The sequence below is a fragment of the Cuculus canorus genome, chromosome 3 (assembly GCF_017976375.1).
Source record: "Cuculus canorus isolate bCucCan1 chromosome 3, bCucCan1.pri, whole genome shotgun sequence".
NCBI lineage: Eukaryota > Metazoa > Chordata > Aves > Cuculiformes > Cuculidae > Cuculus > Cuculus canorus.
Window position 1 is genome coordinate 13,930,067 of NC_071403.1, and position 18,278 is coordinate 13,948,344.

At 35.9% G+C, this 18,278-nt stretch overlaps 1 protein-coding gene across 8 annotated transcripts in view; it reads left to right on the forward strand.

Annotated features, from left to right (window-relative positions):
• Positions 1-18,278, forward strand: part of ADGRB3 (adhesion G protein-coupled receptor B3) — a 457,722-nt gene that overhangs the window by 251,995 nt on the left and 187,449 nt on the right. For all 8 annotated transcript variants that reach the window (XM_054061560.1, XM_054061566.1, XM_054061564.1 and 5 more), the window contains 2 exons: positions 12,215-12,361; positions 13,053-13,128. In XM_054061560.1, the coding sequence (XP_053917535.1) occupies positions 12,215-12,361; positions 13,053-13,128 (223 nt within the window). The remainder of the gene's footprint in view (positions 1-12,214; positions 12,362-13,052; positions 13,129-18,278) is intronic.

The window sequence follows — 18,278 nt, forward strand, 5'->3', positions numbered from 1 at the left end:
GGTTAAGCTGAAAGAGAGGAGATTTAGATTAGATATTAGGAAGAAAGTTTTTACTGTGAGGGTGGTGAGGCACTGGAAGAAGTTGTCCACAGAAGTAGTGGAAGTCCCATTTCTGGAGGTGTTTAAGGCTCCGCTGGATGAGGCTTTGATGCACCTGATCCAGCACCAGCTGCTGGATCCAAATTTTTATCTGTCACTCAGCATTTTCTATACTCACATTAATCTGCGCTGTCACTGCTTTTAGCAATATTTAAAGACTCTCATAGCTATAGCTGGGGATGAAGTGGAGTTGTTGAATCTGGAATTCTTTTTTTTATTTTATTTTTTTTAGGTTTTGTTTTGTTTTTGTTTTTTTTATGTTTAGTGGTTCACTGGAATAAAGCCAAACCTTCCGTTAAAGCAACTTAAATAAAGTTATGTTACCTACTAGCTGTGGTGGACAGTTGTCATAGGCTTTGTTAAATTGCCAAAATACTATTTTAGTTCTTCACAGCATTTGAACCTCTTGGTGCTACAAAACATTAAGATTCATTGTTTATATAGGTTTCTTAATCTTCATGTTGAAATAGTTTCATTTAGTACAAGTATAGAAATGGATAGGATTTCTTTCATTTAGATCACGGCTATAGTATATTGAAGTTTGATTAGAGGAGAAGATTATTTTGTAGTTGCTGGCTAGGATTTTCTCAGGAATGTAAGACAACCAAGGTCAAGTTATTGTTCCAGTGAGGTTTCTTTGTTCTCAGTTTAATCATTTAGGCCCAGACTGAATTTAATCTGTGACAGAAAGAATTAAAAATTAAGAAAAACATAACACAAAAATTCCATAAACATAATCTAAATATAGTAGGTCATTATTAAAAAGCCCAATGAATTACTTATTAAAACATACTTGCAGGTTTTATTTAAAGGTTTCTTTCCTGTCTTCTATCTTGTATAAAGTTGTCAATCTTATATATGTCTGTTCAGTAATAAAGTCTGCTTATTCCTGTTAAAGTGATGAAATTAGCTGTTTTACTTATGGATTTTACTTCCTGTATTGCATATGCTAAATTCTCATCAGTTCCATTTTTAATGGTTTTTGTGAATGTTAGTGGAAGTTTATATCTTTTATGTCTGATTTATTTTTTGATCCAAAAAGTGCAACCAGTATGTTGTCTCAGCACATGCACTGAAAGTCTCATTTGCTGACTGATGACCACCATTTGAAAATGCTTCATTACCATTCAAATGTCTCTTTGCAATAAACATAGTGTAACTGTAGAATCCAAATCTTTAAATCATCAAAATTTAATTGATAGCCACAGTTCATATCGAGATCGAATCGGATTATGCTGTTCACAGCTGTGCTTCTGCAAAAAGTTACTGCTTTGAAATATTATCAAATAACTGAGTATCCTTACACTGACCCTTAACTTTGTTCCTTTTTTACTTCAGTTTAGAAATTTTGTAATGAAAGTTTGCCACCAGAGTGCAGTTAGTTTGGCTTCCAATAAAGAATCATTTAGATGTTTTGGGATTAGGGACAGAAAACCCATTTAGTACATCAAAAATATTCTATAAAAGCAATAGCACTGTAAAAACTACACAAAACAGAGAGAGGAAAATAACTAAAGGGAAAAAAAAAAGGCAATTTTCTTTCCAGCATCCTGTAAAATACTGTTTGTTTGGTAACAATACTGTAATCAGGATATGGTGAGGAAAAAAAAAATAATACAAAATGACAATATTTGATTGCCTGGTTCTCCAGGGAATTATTTGTTCTAGGAAAGCCAACTTGACTGTGGATTACAATTTGTAAGTGGTCACATAATATTGGAAGGCAAGAAATATTTTTTTCTGGCTATGTCCTAGATCTGACTGTGGAGATAATGACAATTATCCCAAATATGGCATGGCAGTTACAGCAAAACTGGATTCCACTTAGAATACTTGATGCTGAATGACTATGCATACCTAAAATTATAAATTGTATTCAAACAGAATTTGCAGAATTTTTCAGTAAATTAATAGCTTCTCTGGCTCTTAAATTGAGTCATTCTGTGTTAGTGTTTTCAGGTACAAGAAATTAATTGAAACAATTGTGTTTTGTGGTTGAGTCTAAAGCTATAGTGCAGTAAAAAATAAAAATTCCATCTCTGCTTCTTATTTCCATATTTCACATTCATGATATTCCAGTTAAAAAGAATTCACCGTGACTCTATGAATTAATATGACCAAATTCTGGAGTAAACTCTTCCTTTCCTCTTTATATCATAGATATAACTGTGTTTTCTGGGGTATTGCACATTGTAGAATCAAATTTTAACTTTATAGGGTTTCTGCCTACAGGCAATATATCCAGGAAACAAGGGATAGTTAGCCAAAGCACTGTAGTTACAATCTGGGGGACTCCTATTCTCATCATATATTTCATAAACACACTGCAATGAATGGCACTAGAAATTAAAGAAATAACAATAGCAATAAAAACAACAGTATTGGAATAACTGTAGCAGAATATAGTTTGCAGATAGGATGTAGTGCCAAGGAAAGAGCAGAGTCATATCAGGTGTATATTTTAGTAATGCAGATGTTGCAGAGCCAAGCATGGTGATGACTCCTTTTAAAGACTTCTATCGTGCCTTAGGAAAACCATTTTTTTTTTCTGATTCATAGTAATTTCTACAAATTAGCTGTCCAAAGTGGTAGTTCTCTAGGGCATGTGGAAGCAAAACTGAGAGCACTGTAAGGGCATCTGGAAAGTCTGATTACAAATAGGCTTTTTTTTAAGAATTACAAGGCTATTTGTTTGAGGTATAATGCCATTTTATATCTTTAGATACTGATTCTGTGATTAACTTTGGCACTGATCTCAGGAATAATGTGTTTGCATCTTAGGTACTCACTCACAGACAAGGGTTAATCCGGTATTCCTAAGATGCAGTTTAAGCTCACTATACAATTTATAAAAAATTCAGATGATTTTTTTAAAAAACCCAAGCAACCCTAATTAGGCATCACTATCTTTCTCTGCCACCTGCACTCAAAATTAATGAACATGTAAGGCACCTGAATTCAGACAAGGGAAACAGTAATGGTATAACATTCTACTTAGTTGACTACTTGTCGGTTGCTTTTCATTCCTTCTCAGCTGGTTGGATCTTTTTGAGTCCTCCTCCCACAACCTTGATAAACATGAAAAGCCTCTCATTTAGGGGGAGTGGGAGGGAAGAAGCGGGGGATGCTGGGGAGAGGATGACCAGAATTATATAACAAGAGCTGAGCACAAGGTCCACATGCCTTAGTGATTCATGGGATTGCGTTATAACATCTCATAATAACCAAGCTGTGGCATTCTTTATAGGCCAAATTTTCTAGTTAGATGTTTTTTAAAGCATCTCCTCATTGTGCAGTTGTTTTATTGAAAAGACCATGATAACTCTGAGATATTTCTCCTGAGTTATTAAAGTTAATTTAGAATTCAACAATGTGAACGAGTAAATCAGACTCAGTCTAATTAGTATTACTTACTACTTATATTGGATAGTGTCTATGTGTCCCACTGAGGTACTGAGCTTTCATTGTGCCATGCATGATGTAAACAATCTAAATAAAGCATGTGCGCATTATCCTGACAATTAGATTTCACAGTGTCCTGGGACAACTTTTAACAATCCCTTAAGCAAATCTTAATCCACTTTATCTTCTCCATGGAGAACATTCAAGATGAATTAGACATGCCTCCAGAAAACAAAGACCCGGTTATAAATTCCTGTGAGGAAGTTTAGAAGCATGGCTTGAACGTGAAATTGAGACGCAGAAGACCTATTTTTCTGTAACTGTTCTGTTTCAGATTTTCTGTATGACTTTGCTCAAGCCTGTCTCGAAGGCATTTACTGGGTAGATATTGCAGCACCTTCTTATCAGATGCTAGGTTTGGGGAGAAACAAGATTGGACTGCTCTGCAAGGGTAACCAGAAAACAGCAGGATGTGCACAGCAGCCTTGCTGGCAAAGGCAGGATCCACAGAATCACAGAATCACAGAATCACAGAATCACAAGGTTGGAAAGGACCCATTGGATCATCGAGTCCAACCATTCCTAACACTCCCTAAACCATGTCCCTAAGTATTTCATCCACCCGTTCCTTAAACACCTCCAGGGAAGGCGACTCGACCACCTCCCTGGGCAGCCTGTTCCAGTACCCAATGACTCTTACTGTGAAGAATTTTTTTCTGATATCCAACCTGAACCTCCCCTGACGGAGCTTCAGGCCATTCCCTCTAGTCCTGTCCCCTGTCACTTGGGAGAAGAGGCCAGCTCCCTCCTCTCCACAACCTCCTTTCAGGTAGTTGTAGAGAGTAATAAGGTCTCCCCTCAGCCTCCTCTTCTCAAGGCTAAACAACCCCAGCTCTCTCAGCCGCTCCTTGTAAGACTTGTTCTCCAGCCCCCTCACCAGCTTTGTTGCTCTTCTCTGGACACGCTCCAGAGCCTCAACATCCTTCTTGTGGTGAGGGGCCCAGAACTGAACACAGTACTCGAGATGCGGTCTCACCAGTGCTGAGTACAGAGGGAGAATAACCTCCCTGGACCTGCTGGTGACCCCATTTCTGATACAAGCCAAGATACATACAATACACAGCACCTAAACAAGAAGAGCAGAGCACCTTTCTAATTCAAGTGCTTAAAACATGAGATAGTTCAAGTTTAAAACATGTTGGTTAAAACTAACAATGTTTTCTCTGACTTGTCCAAGTTTTGCAAAGGAAAGCAGCTGCAGCTGCATTTGATGAGGGGACCAGTTTGGTCAGTAAACAGAGCTACAGGCTTGAGGTTTTTAAGAATCTTACAGTCTAATTTCTCAATCTTAATGGTGCTGAAGTATGAAGAAAGCACTGAGATGCTCTTGACTGGAACACTTCTGGGAAGGCAGATGGAAAAATTTGTACATGCCTGGTGAATTGCCGTAAAAATTAGGGCCATCGGCAAGCATTTCCTCCATATCTAGTGTTCTGAAGGATATGGCTTTTAATGAGGCTCTGCTTTTTAGAATTCACTAGCCACTTCCATACTATTAATTCTCTGGGATTCTCTGCCAGAGTAATTTAGTTCTCTCAGTTTTAATTTGCTCATAATTATATCTCAAAGTTCTTAAAAACGCCATTTTGTATGATTAAAAAAGCTGTTCAGTAATGAAATACAGTAGAAATCTGTTTCTAGTCCGCTACAAAAAGCGGTGATTAGAAACATATATTGATCCATGTGCTTTATTTGTTTCCTCAATTTGTGGCTTTACTACACCAAATCCTCTGTCTCCATGCCTGAGAATTTACTTCTTATATCACCTTTCAGTATTCTGCATAATTTAGTTCATATCTTTCTAGATTTCTGAATGATAGGAATTAGTTGTCATTTCCCTAAAGGTAAGACAATGGTCATCTTTCCTTTGCTTCAATTTGCTACTTCTTTGAAGCAATCATTCTACTTCCGCTCTTCATCTCCCCAAGCAATGTAATGCTGAGAAAATATTTTTATAAATTCTGTCATAATGATTTTCACATCTATTTGCCCCCTAACTGATGTCTTGTCCTTTGTCAAGTCCTCTCGTTAGTTCTTAGTTGATATCTAACCATCAGTAAACCTGATAAGTAAACATATAAATGACCTCTTTCTCTCACCTTTCCTTCTTTCTTTGATGACAGCTTCATTGTCGTTCCCATATTCTGAGCTCACTACCTTAGGATTACCTTCAGTCTCATTCTTTTTTCTCTCGTTATCACCTAGAATAGATGTTAGATAATTTCTTTCCATTCACCTTAGTGATTTAAAAATACTTGTTTTCTGCACCTCCTTTGCATAACTGAATAAAATAATGTTACAGGTCACCTTGCCATATTACTGTTACCTTGGTGTTTACCTTTATGTCTGTAACATTAAAACTCATGCACTTAAATGCCAACTCATTCTATCTCCTGCATCAGCCTCCATCCTCTGTCTTGCTTTACGCTGACTGTTTTTTCCTCAAGAAGTGCTTTATGGCACGACAAGAATTGCTAAGAGAGAAGTTAGTGGCATGGATACACAGTAGTACTAAGAGGAGTGGAAAAAAATAAAGCTTTTTCAGAAGCATAGGCTACCTTGGATGTGGCTGTGGGTATCTGTGGCTGTTCTTGTCTTCATCTTAAATATAACTCACGAAAGATGAAATTGTGTTCTAGTTATTGAAGTACAGCTTCCTACTAGCATTTTTCTGAATAACCACATATTTCAGAAAGCATTACGGTTATTATGAGAACACATCTTCTTCTGACTGCTCATTAAAAATTGTTTATATTTTCACTAGTTCAGTTGTGTTTTCTTCAGACTTCTAATTCAGATTTGTGAATTTTAAAGTGATTTTGTTCTTTATGTTCCACATTGGTCAGCTGCTAATAGCCGTATTCATATTATAGTAAGCACTAATAGTAAGTAAACAGTAACAATGATGAAAAATTATAAAAATGCTAAGATTCCCATTTTTTTCCTCTGGGGGACATGCAGATGTAGCATCTGAAACACAAATAAATTCCATGATATTATGGCTATTTCTATACACTAACTCTTTCTCAGGAAATAAATTTTAATTAACAGTTTCCATAGTCTTTTTTTTATATAAGAAAGTTCTGTTGTCCATAACAACAATTTGCAATGATCTAATTACTGTTTTAGCTTTTAATTTTTATTTTCCATTTTTATTTCCGTACCTGGAACAAGGAGATTTTTGGAAAAAAAATAATTATAATCTTATTGTTCCCCTGTTTTAATTTTATCAAGCCAGAGTTTTTATTATAGCATGTACAATCAAAAACTGCTCAAGAGAATGCATACACATATGTTAAATTTCATCAGTCTTTGGAACTATTGTATTCGTGAGTTGTCCCTGAAGTACAGAATTCGGTACTGAATGACAAAAGTCCACAAAACCAAAGGGAAATGCTTACTTGCTGCCTATTAATTTTTATTTATTTATTTTTTTAATTATATAAGTGGCAGGAGAGGTCTGAGTGTTTATTAAATGCATCTTCATCATTGCCTGGAGCCTTACTCTTTTCTGACTTGTATATTATTTTACTTGTATTATTAATACTATACTAGTTACATTATTGATATGGTAGTGTGTTGCTGGCATTTGTTACAGGCTTTTGGGAACATGTTCAGGCATCATAAAGTTATGTGATTGTTCATGTGTTAACTTACTCTTCGTATCGTTTAGAGGACGGCAGTGGCTTGCAAGGTCAAATGAGAAATGAGCTCACAAATTCTCTCAGGTGCTTGCCATGGACAGTTGCATTATTTTACACTAAAAAGGGTAAAGAGTACCTTCCTTACTCATTGCATTTTCTGTGGAATACAGAAGGGAAACATTCAGAGATCACTGTTAAAGTAGCTTCTGATTAGCCTAAAGCATTATTCTTAGCCTTCAAAAAGTGAGCCCTTTTAAGGCACAGTTTGCTTGACCCAAAGGAAGGGCTCATGCACAACTCATGCCTGACTATGGAAAATACCTATGAAATTTCTGTTTCTGTTTCTGCCTATACAAGTAGGGTGTCTTGCCTCCCAAAGCTTGAATAGTCAGAGGGCAGCTGCTATGGGCTGATGAGCTTCAAGGATGAAAGTGCACAGCAGGCGTCTCGGGTCATCCCTTTCTTGCCTGCCCATGGAACAGCAAGGCATAACAAGGTTCTAATTTAAGAACACATAATTTCTGTGTTAATAGTCATAAGGAGTACTAGATCTGTTAAGTTATAATTTCTTAGGAGCGTTTTTCTGACTATTGTTTGATCTTGGTTCAGTATGGGGAAATTTCATGAGTATTATTTGCAGAAGAAAAATTACCTGGTTTTTCTTCTTACATTCATATAAGAGGATGTCACTTCGCCACAGTCCTTCTGTTTTATATAATCTTGTGGGTTGTAAGAGGTAGATTTATCTTTGTACTGAGAGAAGGATTTTAAAGGTCATCAAGCCTGCTCAGATGCAGACTTCCATAGCAAATATGGAAATCCACAAATTGATCTGCTTGAGAAGGGGATTTCACTATTTTTGTTTGTTGCAGATTGTCTTTAACATGATGGGATTTAAGTTGATAGAGCAAATAGGTTATGAATATCATCTTCAGTATGTCCATCTGGCTCTTTGATGATGAGTCAGGCAAGACTTTGTTCCCCATGTATCCGACATGAGCCTATTTATTCTATTAGAAAATAATGATTTTAAATTTAGGGTTAACAGTATAATTCTAGAGTGTATCAATGTTATTCTAACTGGGTCTTCCTAATAGAGATGTTTGCAGAAATACTCAGTATTCTGAATTTTAACACAAAACCCCTTTCATATTCTTTATTCTGAATATCTGTGACAATAGGAGTTCTGTTTGTAACTATTTCACCCGGAAATAAATCTAGCAGTAGGTGTCCCAGAAGGGCAGTGTAAATACTCTGTCTGAGAAATCAAAACGTGTGTGTGATGAACTCAAGTTTACTAAATGCTGAATAATGTGTGTCTAGTATACTGTCAATGGACAAGTCAAAGTAGGACAGGAAAAGAGCAAATGAGGTTGCTAACAGCCATTCTCTTGTTGTCTATGACCGAAATTCAATCAAATTCCAAGTTCTACTTTCTTGCTCTGACGGGGAGGGTTAAGCAGAAGTTGACATCTTATGCTAATCCCATAGATTTCTGCATCTGGTTTTCCAGTTCAATCGAGGCATTGAAGCCTTTTAAAAAAATTAATTCTCATTCCGCTGTAATTTAAGTGATTCTAAATTAGGGATCAACATATTTACTGTGCTGTAAAGCACAGCAAACCCAGAGAATGTTATCAGTTATGAGAAAGGAGAATCAGTCTTGTATCCTCTTTTGTAAATACATGAATGCTACAGAATTCAGACTCAGTTTTTGGTTCGGTCTTTGGTAAGGATAGGGATCAACTGTTTAATTTGGCTTGTGTTTTAATTCTAAAAATTCAGTATCTACTGTGAGAGCTGAAGATATGTTTAGCCCACGAGCAAACATCCAGTCATTTTACTGTCATGTGTTTCAGTGAATCTGGTTTCCTGTTCTAAAGTGATTAATATTATTCAAGAGGCTGATTCTGAAATCTCAACAGATTTTGTTCAGCACGAGAGGGTAATGGGTGGATAGTAAAAGGGAACATGATTCATGCTGCTTATTAGGTTGCTTTATCTTTTATTATTTACCAGATCAGTTAGAGAGCTTCTGGAAGTTGCATTAGGCAGCTTATAACTCATTCAGGACTATAGGGATCATAGCAACACATTTCAGCTTTTCTGTTCAAGGCCATGATCTACAAGGGCGAGCATACAAGAACAACATAATTTTTATTTTGCTCAGAATTTTCTTGACACATTAATAAACTACTTTTGTGCTGCTCCAAGTAAACTACTTAAATATCGTTTACTTATTACTATGTGTAATGAGCTTATTTGGATAATAATGGAAAATTCTCCATTCCTCTGAGTTTGGAGTTAATAGATTCCAAAGATATTTTGTTTTACTTATTCTGAAATGCTACCGATTCTGAAATGTTCAGTTGAGCATTATTGAACAGGTTGACTGCAAGTGCATCAAGAAAATGAAATAAAGGCAAAAGGAGATATATTTTTAAGGGTACGTTAAAATTAATCCATTAGCAGTCAAAACAATCACTAAATTGATTAGACAAGATGAGTTATATAGATTTTTCTGAATCAATAATTATTACAGAGTCATCAAATATGTATGTGTTCTTATGTAAATTGAACCATTGTCTCATAGTTTATACCAATGCACATCAAAAGAATGCTCAGAGAATTCTAAGAAGGGCATTTTCTCCTTTGTTCCAGCGTATGGCTAGGCAATAGGCTTGTATGATAGTAGAAGAAAAACTTTTCTGAACCATGAATGGGAATATATATATTTATATTTATTGCATATAAGCCATAAGCCAAATGTTTTGGGTTTATGTCTATGTTTTATGCTATTCATCACGTAAATATTAACAAATATTTTGGACTATTTGGTTCTAAGTAATGTTTAGGTACACTGATAAGTGTCTCTAAAATACAGAGAAAGATAAGGTTCAGAGAGGTACTCTCCTTACCATTTATCTAGTCCTAAAGTGGTTTCTGGTTTGCAGAGTGAATTGCAATGAATGACGTTGATTTCCTATTTTTATAAGGGGAAGTGTCATCCAAAAGGTGGATGAAATATTAAAGTTCTGCTAGATAATAGATGGATAGATAGGTAGATACACAGGTTAATACTGTGCGAATAAACCCCAACAATATTCTATAGAATCATAGAATAATTTGGGTTGGAAGGGACCTTAAAGATCATCTAGTTCCAACTCCCCGTTCATGGGCAGGGACTCCTCCCACTGGATCAGGCTGCCCAAGGCCCATCCGTACTGGCCTTGAACACCTCCAGGAACGGGACAGCCACAACTTCTCTGGGCAACCTGTGCCAGTGTCTCACCACTCTCATGGTGAAGAAATTCTTCCTTATGTCCAGTCTAAATCTGCCCCTCTCCAGTTTATACCCATTGCCCCTCATCCTATCATTATATGTCTTACACAGGCTGGTTTTAATTTTGAAAGTAAGTAACTTTGGGTTTAATTTTACTTACGTGGAAAATGAAATTCTTTTTTTAAAGAACTATTAAAAAAAATCCATTTTTACTATGTTACTATATTCTGCATAAGCACTGAGCGCATGTGAAAACATGCAATCTCTTTTATGCTCTAGTAATTCTGAAACACCTAAACTCTTCTCCCTCCACACACCACCTGAAATCCACAAGACTGAGCACCCCTTAGGGCTGGTAATGGATTTGCCAATATCAGCCTGGAGAATATTGTAACTAGCAGTGTAAAGCCTTGATGATAGTTTTATAATGAATAGCCTGAAATAACCTCAAGCACCACCTCACTAATGTGATTCTATAATACATAACCAGTCTAATTTGAAACTAAGAGTCAGTTACCAAGGAATACATTTGTAGAGTTAATATTGTTAACCTCTTAATTTTCCTCTTCTCTTGGATTTGAATTACAGTTTCCTTTGAAATAAAATCCACTGATGAGACAGCTAATGGATTGCTACTTTAATTTTGCTGTTCTGATTGCTTTTACAGCTGTTCCTCATTGTCTTTATATTTAACCCTCTTGCAAAATCCTTGTGGTTAAACGGTTATGCAGATCAAAGTACAGACCTGATGTCCAAACTCTTCCAACTACATTAGTGTCTTCTTAAATTGATTAGGAAGAGCATTGCACAGGAAATGGCTATCAACATAGCTTACATTAAGAATGGAGCTAGTGCTCAAAATGTGTTGTTTGTCATCTCTCTGAGTGTACGTAAACACTTTCAGCTCTGTCAGTTCCTTAAAGTAGTTTGAGTCTTACTAAACACTGACAGTGTTGCCATGGAGTCATACTTAGATTTCACAGCAAAGCAGAAACTGATTTCCAGGTAATAGTTGAATTAGAAAACAGAGAGAAAATGAGAACGAATAAACAAAATTCCAAACTGCCTGTTATTAGATTTTATACCTATTTCTTCTATCTTTCCATATCTGTTGCAGATGTAATAGTGGTGTTGTTTGGAGGATAGGGTTTTTTTAGATGGAAAAATTATAATTAAGAATTCAGAATGCAATTATTATTTCAAGGAAAAGAAATCAGGTGCAATACCACATTATTCTTATTTGTGTGGAAACAATGAGGTCTTTTAATGTGTGAAGCTCCTTAACAGGTCTGTCTTGAAATTGTGCCTGTATAGGGGATAAAAGCTCTGTTACTGCTTCATTAGGTTGCATTTAGCAGTTATGTTTCCCAAAGCAATTTGCAGCATCCTCTTCCTTTCATTGTCACATTTGATCATTTTAGAGTTTGCTCTGAAGACACAATGATGTCCTATGTGTGAATTTCAGGCTATAAGCCAGTGTATTCAATAATCCCCATGAAGAAACTTCATCAGAGTCTATCTGATAAATGATGAAATCAATGCCACACAATTAATCCATAATAGAACTGCATAATAAACAGAAGATTATACTTTCTGTGTCAGTTAAGGTCCTATAAATTCCTGCTTTACTTCAAATTTTATTAAATGTTGTTGTTGCTGTACTGTTATCGTTTTATGATGTTTGAAGATGTGAAACATAACTTTAATCTGTGATTTCTTTTACTAGTGGCTAGCATTCAGAAGCTTCCTGCTGCATCTGTTTTAACTGACATCAATTTCCCCATGAAAGGAAGAAAAGGAATGGTTGATTGGGCACGGAACTCAGAAGACAGGGTTGTCATTCCAAAAAATATATTCACTCCTATGTCAACAGGTAAAGAAGCATATCAGCATGTTAATTTTGTGGTAGCTTTAACAAGGGAACTCAGAATCTTTGACTGTATGATAGAGAAGTGGTTATTTTATCCATCTTCAAAAGAAATCCAGTGCAAAAATTGCTAAAGAAATCCCAGACATCATTTTCTACACTGAAGAGCCAATGCTTCATTATTGGGGACAGGATTGTACCTCTGGCTGTATGAGGTGACCCGAGGTGCAGTTCTGCTGAACTCCTTGAAGCTGCTCCACTCCAACAAGCTGTGCTACTCCAACAGGTCACCTGCTTTTACCAAAGGATGCTCAGCAGGCAAATTACCCTGACTTTCAGATACAATTTACAAATACTATCACAGTGCAGATCTCTGATATTAGAGAATTTATTTGCTAGGCATTAAACTCTAAAGACAATCTTTGGGGATACTTAATTTTAAAGCTAAATCAACTATAATGGATGATTTTTTAAAAAAAAAAAGTGTAATTCTCAGGGGCTTAGATCTTTTGCTATATTCCTGACAGTGATACATCTTTATGACAGACTTCCAGGATGTAATTCAAGGTTATGATAGTTTATTTCACATCAAATTTCTACGAGAAAGATAAATGTTATTCACAGTTTTTTATGCTGATGAAGGCTTGGGAAAGAGAGTTTAAAAATCTTTTCTTCCCTACTTTTTTTTTTTTTTCAGATCTAGATGAATCAACTGTATTTGTACTTGGAGCAGTGCTATACAAAAATTTAGAACTAATTTTGCCCACTTTGAGGTAAGAAATTTCATAAATACAATATGAATTAGACTATTTCAGAATTATAACTACACTACATATCAGGATAAAAGCAGACATCCAAGGCTATTTGCATTTTGGGTGGTGGTGGGGGAATGTCCTATTATTTAATATATATATATATATTTGCCTTTCATTCATGCTTAGGCATTTATATGATGGAAATACCATTTTTATTAAATTGGCTTAATTTATGTTTTATGTAATCTGTATTAAGCTTAACTGCAGAAATGTTTGATTAGGAGTATGTATACTCATGTACATTGATGCTCTGGCCAGTTAGTACAAGTGATCTAGTAATAATATCATAACCTGATGTACGAAGACTGTCTGCTCTGCTTCTACAGTAGCCTCTGGTAGTAGTTTTCCAAGATTTTTTTCAGTGCAAGCTGTATTCAGAAGGAACAGCAGAGCTGTAGAGAAGATCCACATTAGAAACAAGACATGCATGTGCTTGAACAGCTGTGCTGTGTTCCTTACCAGGACCATACACATGCGTAAAGAAATAGGAGGGTCTCTTGATTCATTTTTTCCTTTCTGGACTTGCTAACAGACAATTTGGAAATAAACATTTCACCCCCTCTTCTCAAACTAGTGGTTAAGATAATTTCGTGGTCCATTAACATCATCTTACTTGAAATTATCCTGTACACCACTGGTTACTAATGTCCATTGACAGTAAAAGAAACGGGTGCAGATTGTGTCCCTGCTAATGAATTCACAGTATTCAGAAGGGTAGTAATTAGAAAGCCACTATATCACCTTTCCCTCCTCTATTTAACCAAAACATCAGGATTTGAAACAAAAGATTGCAAACCAACAGGGTTTTGCCAAAATTCATTTGAAAATGAAAACAATCTTCCTAATAAAGATGTAAAGTGCTGTGCAATGAGTAGCTGCAATGTTTGGAACAGAAAACCTTCTGAGGTTGAGCACAATTCAAACAGTGATGTCCTGGCAGGACACCTGGAAGCCTGGAAAGCACTGATGAGAGCAGTCTATGCTTAAGGCATGTTGTAAATGACAGCTCATCCACTTCTGAAATGTCACTAAGCACTTTCCATTTGTTGTGCCAGTTCCTGAAATTAGCCAGGAAGGAAGAGATATTTCCAAGAGATATTTTTTCTTCTCTTCACCATTATTCAAAGAAACAGAGCCAAATGGCTGTTGTAGTCAGTGCTTTTTGGCAGACTTTAGAAACAATCTGCTAGTCCAAGGAAAGCATCGAGGTGGCCCTGTATCTTCTAAACCTTTTATATTGTAACCCACATTCTTTTATCATGCCTTTTCAGCTCTCATAGGTCAATAGCTTTAATTTACAGAAAACAAGTGTGAATATTGAATGTTGTATATTTGATTATATTGAAAGCCTTCCAGGGCTTTTATTTCATCCATTAGAAAAGTGAGATTAATAGCCTTACTAGATTTTCCCTAGAATCAACAGCATCCCAAGCAGCAGAAACAAGGGCAGAATAGGGACATACAGGTGTTATAACTTTAATTAGTATATAATACTAATATAATGTACTGACCAAAACATCAATGTACATAAATGTATATGAATATAATAATTATAAAGTGTAATACTAAGGACTATGAGAAAGTGCATCGCAGTTCCCAAAATTTTTGCCTTTATCTGTTTTACTTTCAGCTGGTTATTGATTTACACAGCAAATTTAAGCATTTCTCTGTACAATTCAATTTACAGACAGGTTTTGTGAGCTTCTACAGTAAAATGGTCTAATAATCTACGTATATCTATTCATAAATGAAGCCTTTAGAAATTTAAGTATGAAGATATCCCACTTTGCCTCTGAATATGTTCAGTACTGTTTGAATCCAATTCTCAGCTGCCCAAGAAAAGGAAATGAGAACTATTCCTTTCTCTTACGTATGTGAATAAGAAATAAAAGTCAGTATTAATCTGTGATAGAAAAATATAACACAGGTACCTCTAGTCTCTTCTTTGTTCAGAGTACAGCACCTCAGTACTTCCTGCACTTTTTTAGTGTTTATAATGAAGTTATATTGAAACTTTTAACAGCTTACATCTCTTACTTCATCAGGAAATATATCAAGCTGGGTTTCTTTGCCCATGGCAGTCATATTCAATATTTGATCTTATTACCTTAAAATAGTACCGCAGAAGTGGCACAGCTTCAAACTGTTTTCCTAGAACTGTAGAATCAATGAACACTCTGAGAAGGGAGGGACCTTCAAAGGTCATCTAGTCCACGCCCCTACCATCGGCAGGGACATCATCCGCTAGATCAAGTTGCTCAAAGCCCCTTCCAACCTCACCTTGAACACTTCCTATAATGGGACATCCATAGCTTCTCTGGGCAGCCTGTTCCAGTGTCTCACCACCCTCGCCACAAAATAAATTCTCGTTATGTCTAATCTAAATCCGCTCACTTTCAGTTTGAAATCATTGTGCCTTGTCTTGTTGCTACAGACCTTTGTAAAAAGTCTCTGTCCATCTTTCTTATCAGCCCCCTTAATTACTGAAAGTTTGTTTTAAGGTCTTCCTAGAGCCTTCTCTTCTGCAGTCTGAACAACCCTAAATCTCTCAGCCTTTCTTCATCAGAGAGATGTTCCATCCTTCTGATCATTTTCGTGGCCATTCACTGGACCTGCTCTAACAGGTCAATGCCTTTCTTGTACTGGGGAGCCCACAGCTGGGTTGAGTAAACCAGGTGAGATCTCACAAGAACGGAGTAGGTGTGCAGAATTACCTTCCTGGACCTGCTGCCCACACTTCTTTTTATGAAGTCCAGGGTACAGTTGGCTTTCTGGGCTGCAAGCACATGTTACTGGCTCACGTGAAGCTTTTCATCTAGCAGTATCCTCAAGTCCTTCTCCAGAGTGATTCTCTAAATCCCTTTATCCCCAGTCTGTGTTGATACTGGGATTGCTTCAACCCAGGTGCAGGACCTTGTGCTTAGCCTTATTGAACTTTATGAGGTTCACATGAGCCCACTGAAGCCTGTCAAGGTCCCTCTGGATGGCATCTCTTCCCTCCGGTGTGTCTGCTGCACCACTGAGCTTGGTGTCATCTGCAAACTTGCTGAGGATGCACTTAATGCCATCATCTATGCCACTGATGAAGATATAAAATACTAATGAATACATTTTGATGCATTCAAACAATTTTAATGTTTATTCAGATGGAATTCTGAATCGTTTAAAAGCTGCAGCTATAGTTAGTGCTGAAATTGTTGAGCTGTTACACTCTGCAAAAAAAAAATCGGAAAAATTGCAATGCAGATTTTGAAGGAATCTTTGTTATGGGGTGGTTTATTATTTTACACTCATTCAGATACCTAAATGAAGTGAAGGTCTCCTATTCCCACTGTATTTGGAAAAGGTTTATTTTTGTTTGCTTATATTTTATAATTAAAAACTATCATCTTAAGTGGGTATATATTAATTACTAATGTTATTTAACTGTAAGAAGCATTTTCATGATATACATACTAGTGCTGAACATAGCATGCTTTACCACAATAGCATTGCGTATGGTGCAGACACTGTAAAATGTGAAAGGGGGTAACATCATCTAGTTTTTCTATCATACCCAGAAGTGCGGTAGCTACACACAATGTATGAACTGAAAAAACAAGGTGGATAAGCATTTCATGTGATGCTGTTCTAAATAAAATGACAATTGACCAAATATGTTAATGGTGGAAATAAAGATTAAAAAAAAAAAGTACAATAAACCAAGGTAAGATAAGTAAAATGGGACGGTGTCCCTGGCTTTACAGGAATTAAGATGGCAGTAAAGTAAATATTTGATCATATGATACCCAGGTTTTTGTACTTTTCAGAGGAACAAAGATGACATGAATTCTCATATATTCCTTAATATCAGCACTAAATTGTATGCAAGATTCTGCATCACTGCAAAGAACATCTTTCTTTAAAATAAACAAACAAACAAAAGAAACATATATCAGTATATCTTCAGGGAAAATGTTTCAAAGCATCTAAGTAAAGAATCCCCATCTGGTACATCACAAGTGTTCTGTGAATAAAATGCGGATTTTATTATCTAGGAAAGAGGACAACCTATAAAATATATTTAATGAACTCCAAAATTAGCTGTATTTTACTATGTTCTAATTCATGTTTTTACTGGCATAGAGTTTGTTAAAAGTAAGTTTTGTAAATACAGTGTGAGATGATAACTTTGCAATTACATTAATATAAAACCTTTTGGACAATGTATTCAATCGTAGTGGTACGCATATATTAATCAAAGACTTTTACCAGGTCTGTTCAAATAAGACGTTAGAGAAAAGTACTTTATTCTTCTTTATAAAAGTAGAATATTTTTTTCCATGCACAAATAAATAAAATTAATCTGATTCTATTTCCTAATAGAATTCCTATTAATCTGATTCCGTTTCCTAATACGCTTTGCTGCATTGCACTGTTCTTTTAATGCCCTATGGATTTTTTTCAATCACATATTGAAATGTTGAATACTTTAAGCACTATAGACTGAGTATTATTTCCATAACTCTTGCATCCCTGAGGACATTTATGTTATCGTTAGGTTCACAGAAATTGATTCCCAGTGTAATACTCATCTAAAGGATATTGTACATAATTCCTCTCTTGGGCACTGTGAAGGAATACATCACATATTGCCACACTGTAAGATAGTTTTTAACTTTTCCTTTTAAAAAATAAGAACAAGTAAAGAATCAATGATTTTGCTATGGCAAGCTTTTGTTCCCTGTCACTTAAATAACCGGTGTATCTTCCTGATACAATTTCCTGTACTGAAATGTTCTCTTTCCCCATTTGAAGCATCATTCCTAACATCGTTCAGGTGCTGTACAGTCAAAAAGGCCTTTAAACTTCCTCATATCAGCTTTGTTAGACTGAGGATGGAGTACCTCAGACAGACTTTTACTGGATAGCATTATTGCTAGAGCATCCATATTTTCTTCTGTAATATATACACGTTTACACATTGAACTATAACTTCTTTCATGGTGTTTTGAGATAGCAACGTGCCTTATGAATAAGTTCATTTTTCTTGAGCAACATAGAGTCATTCCAAAAAGAAAAGAAAACCTGAATTTCACATCACAATCAATATGTTTGCACTTATATTA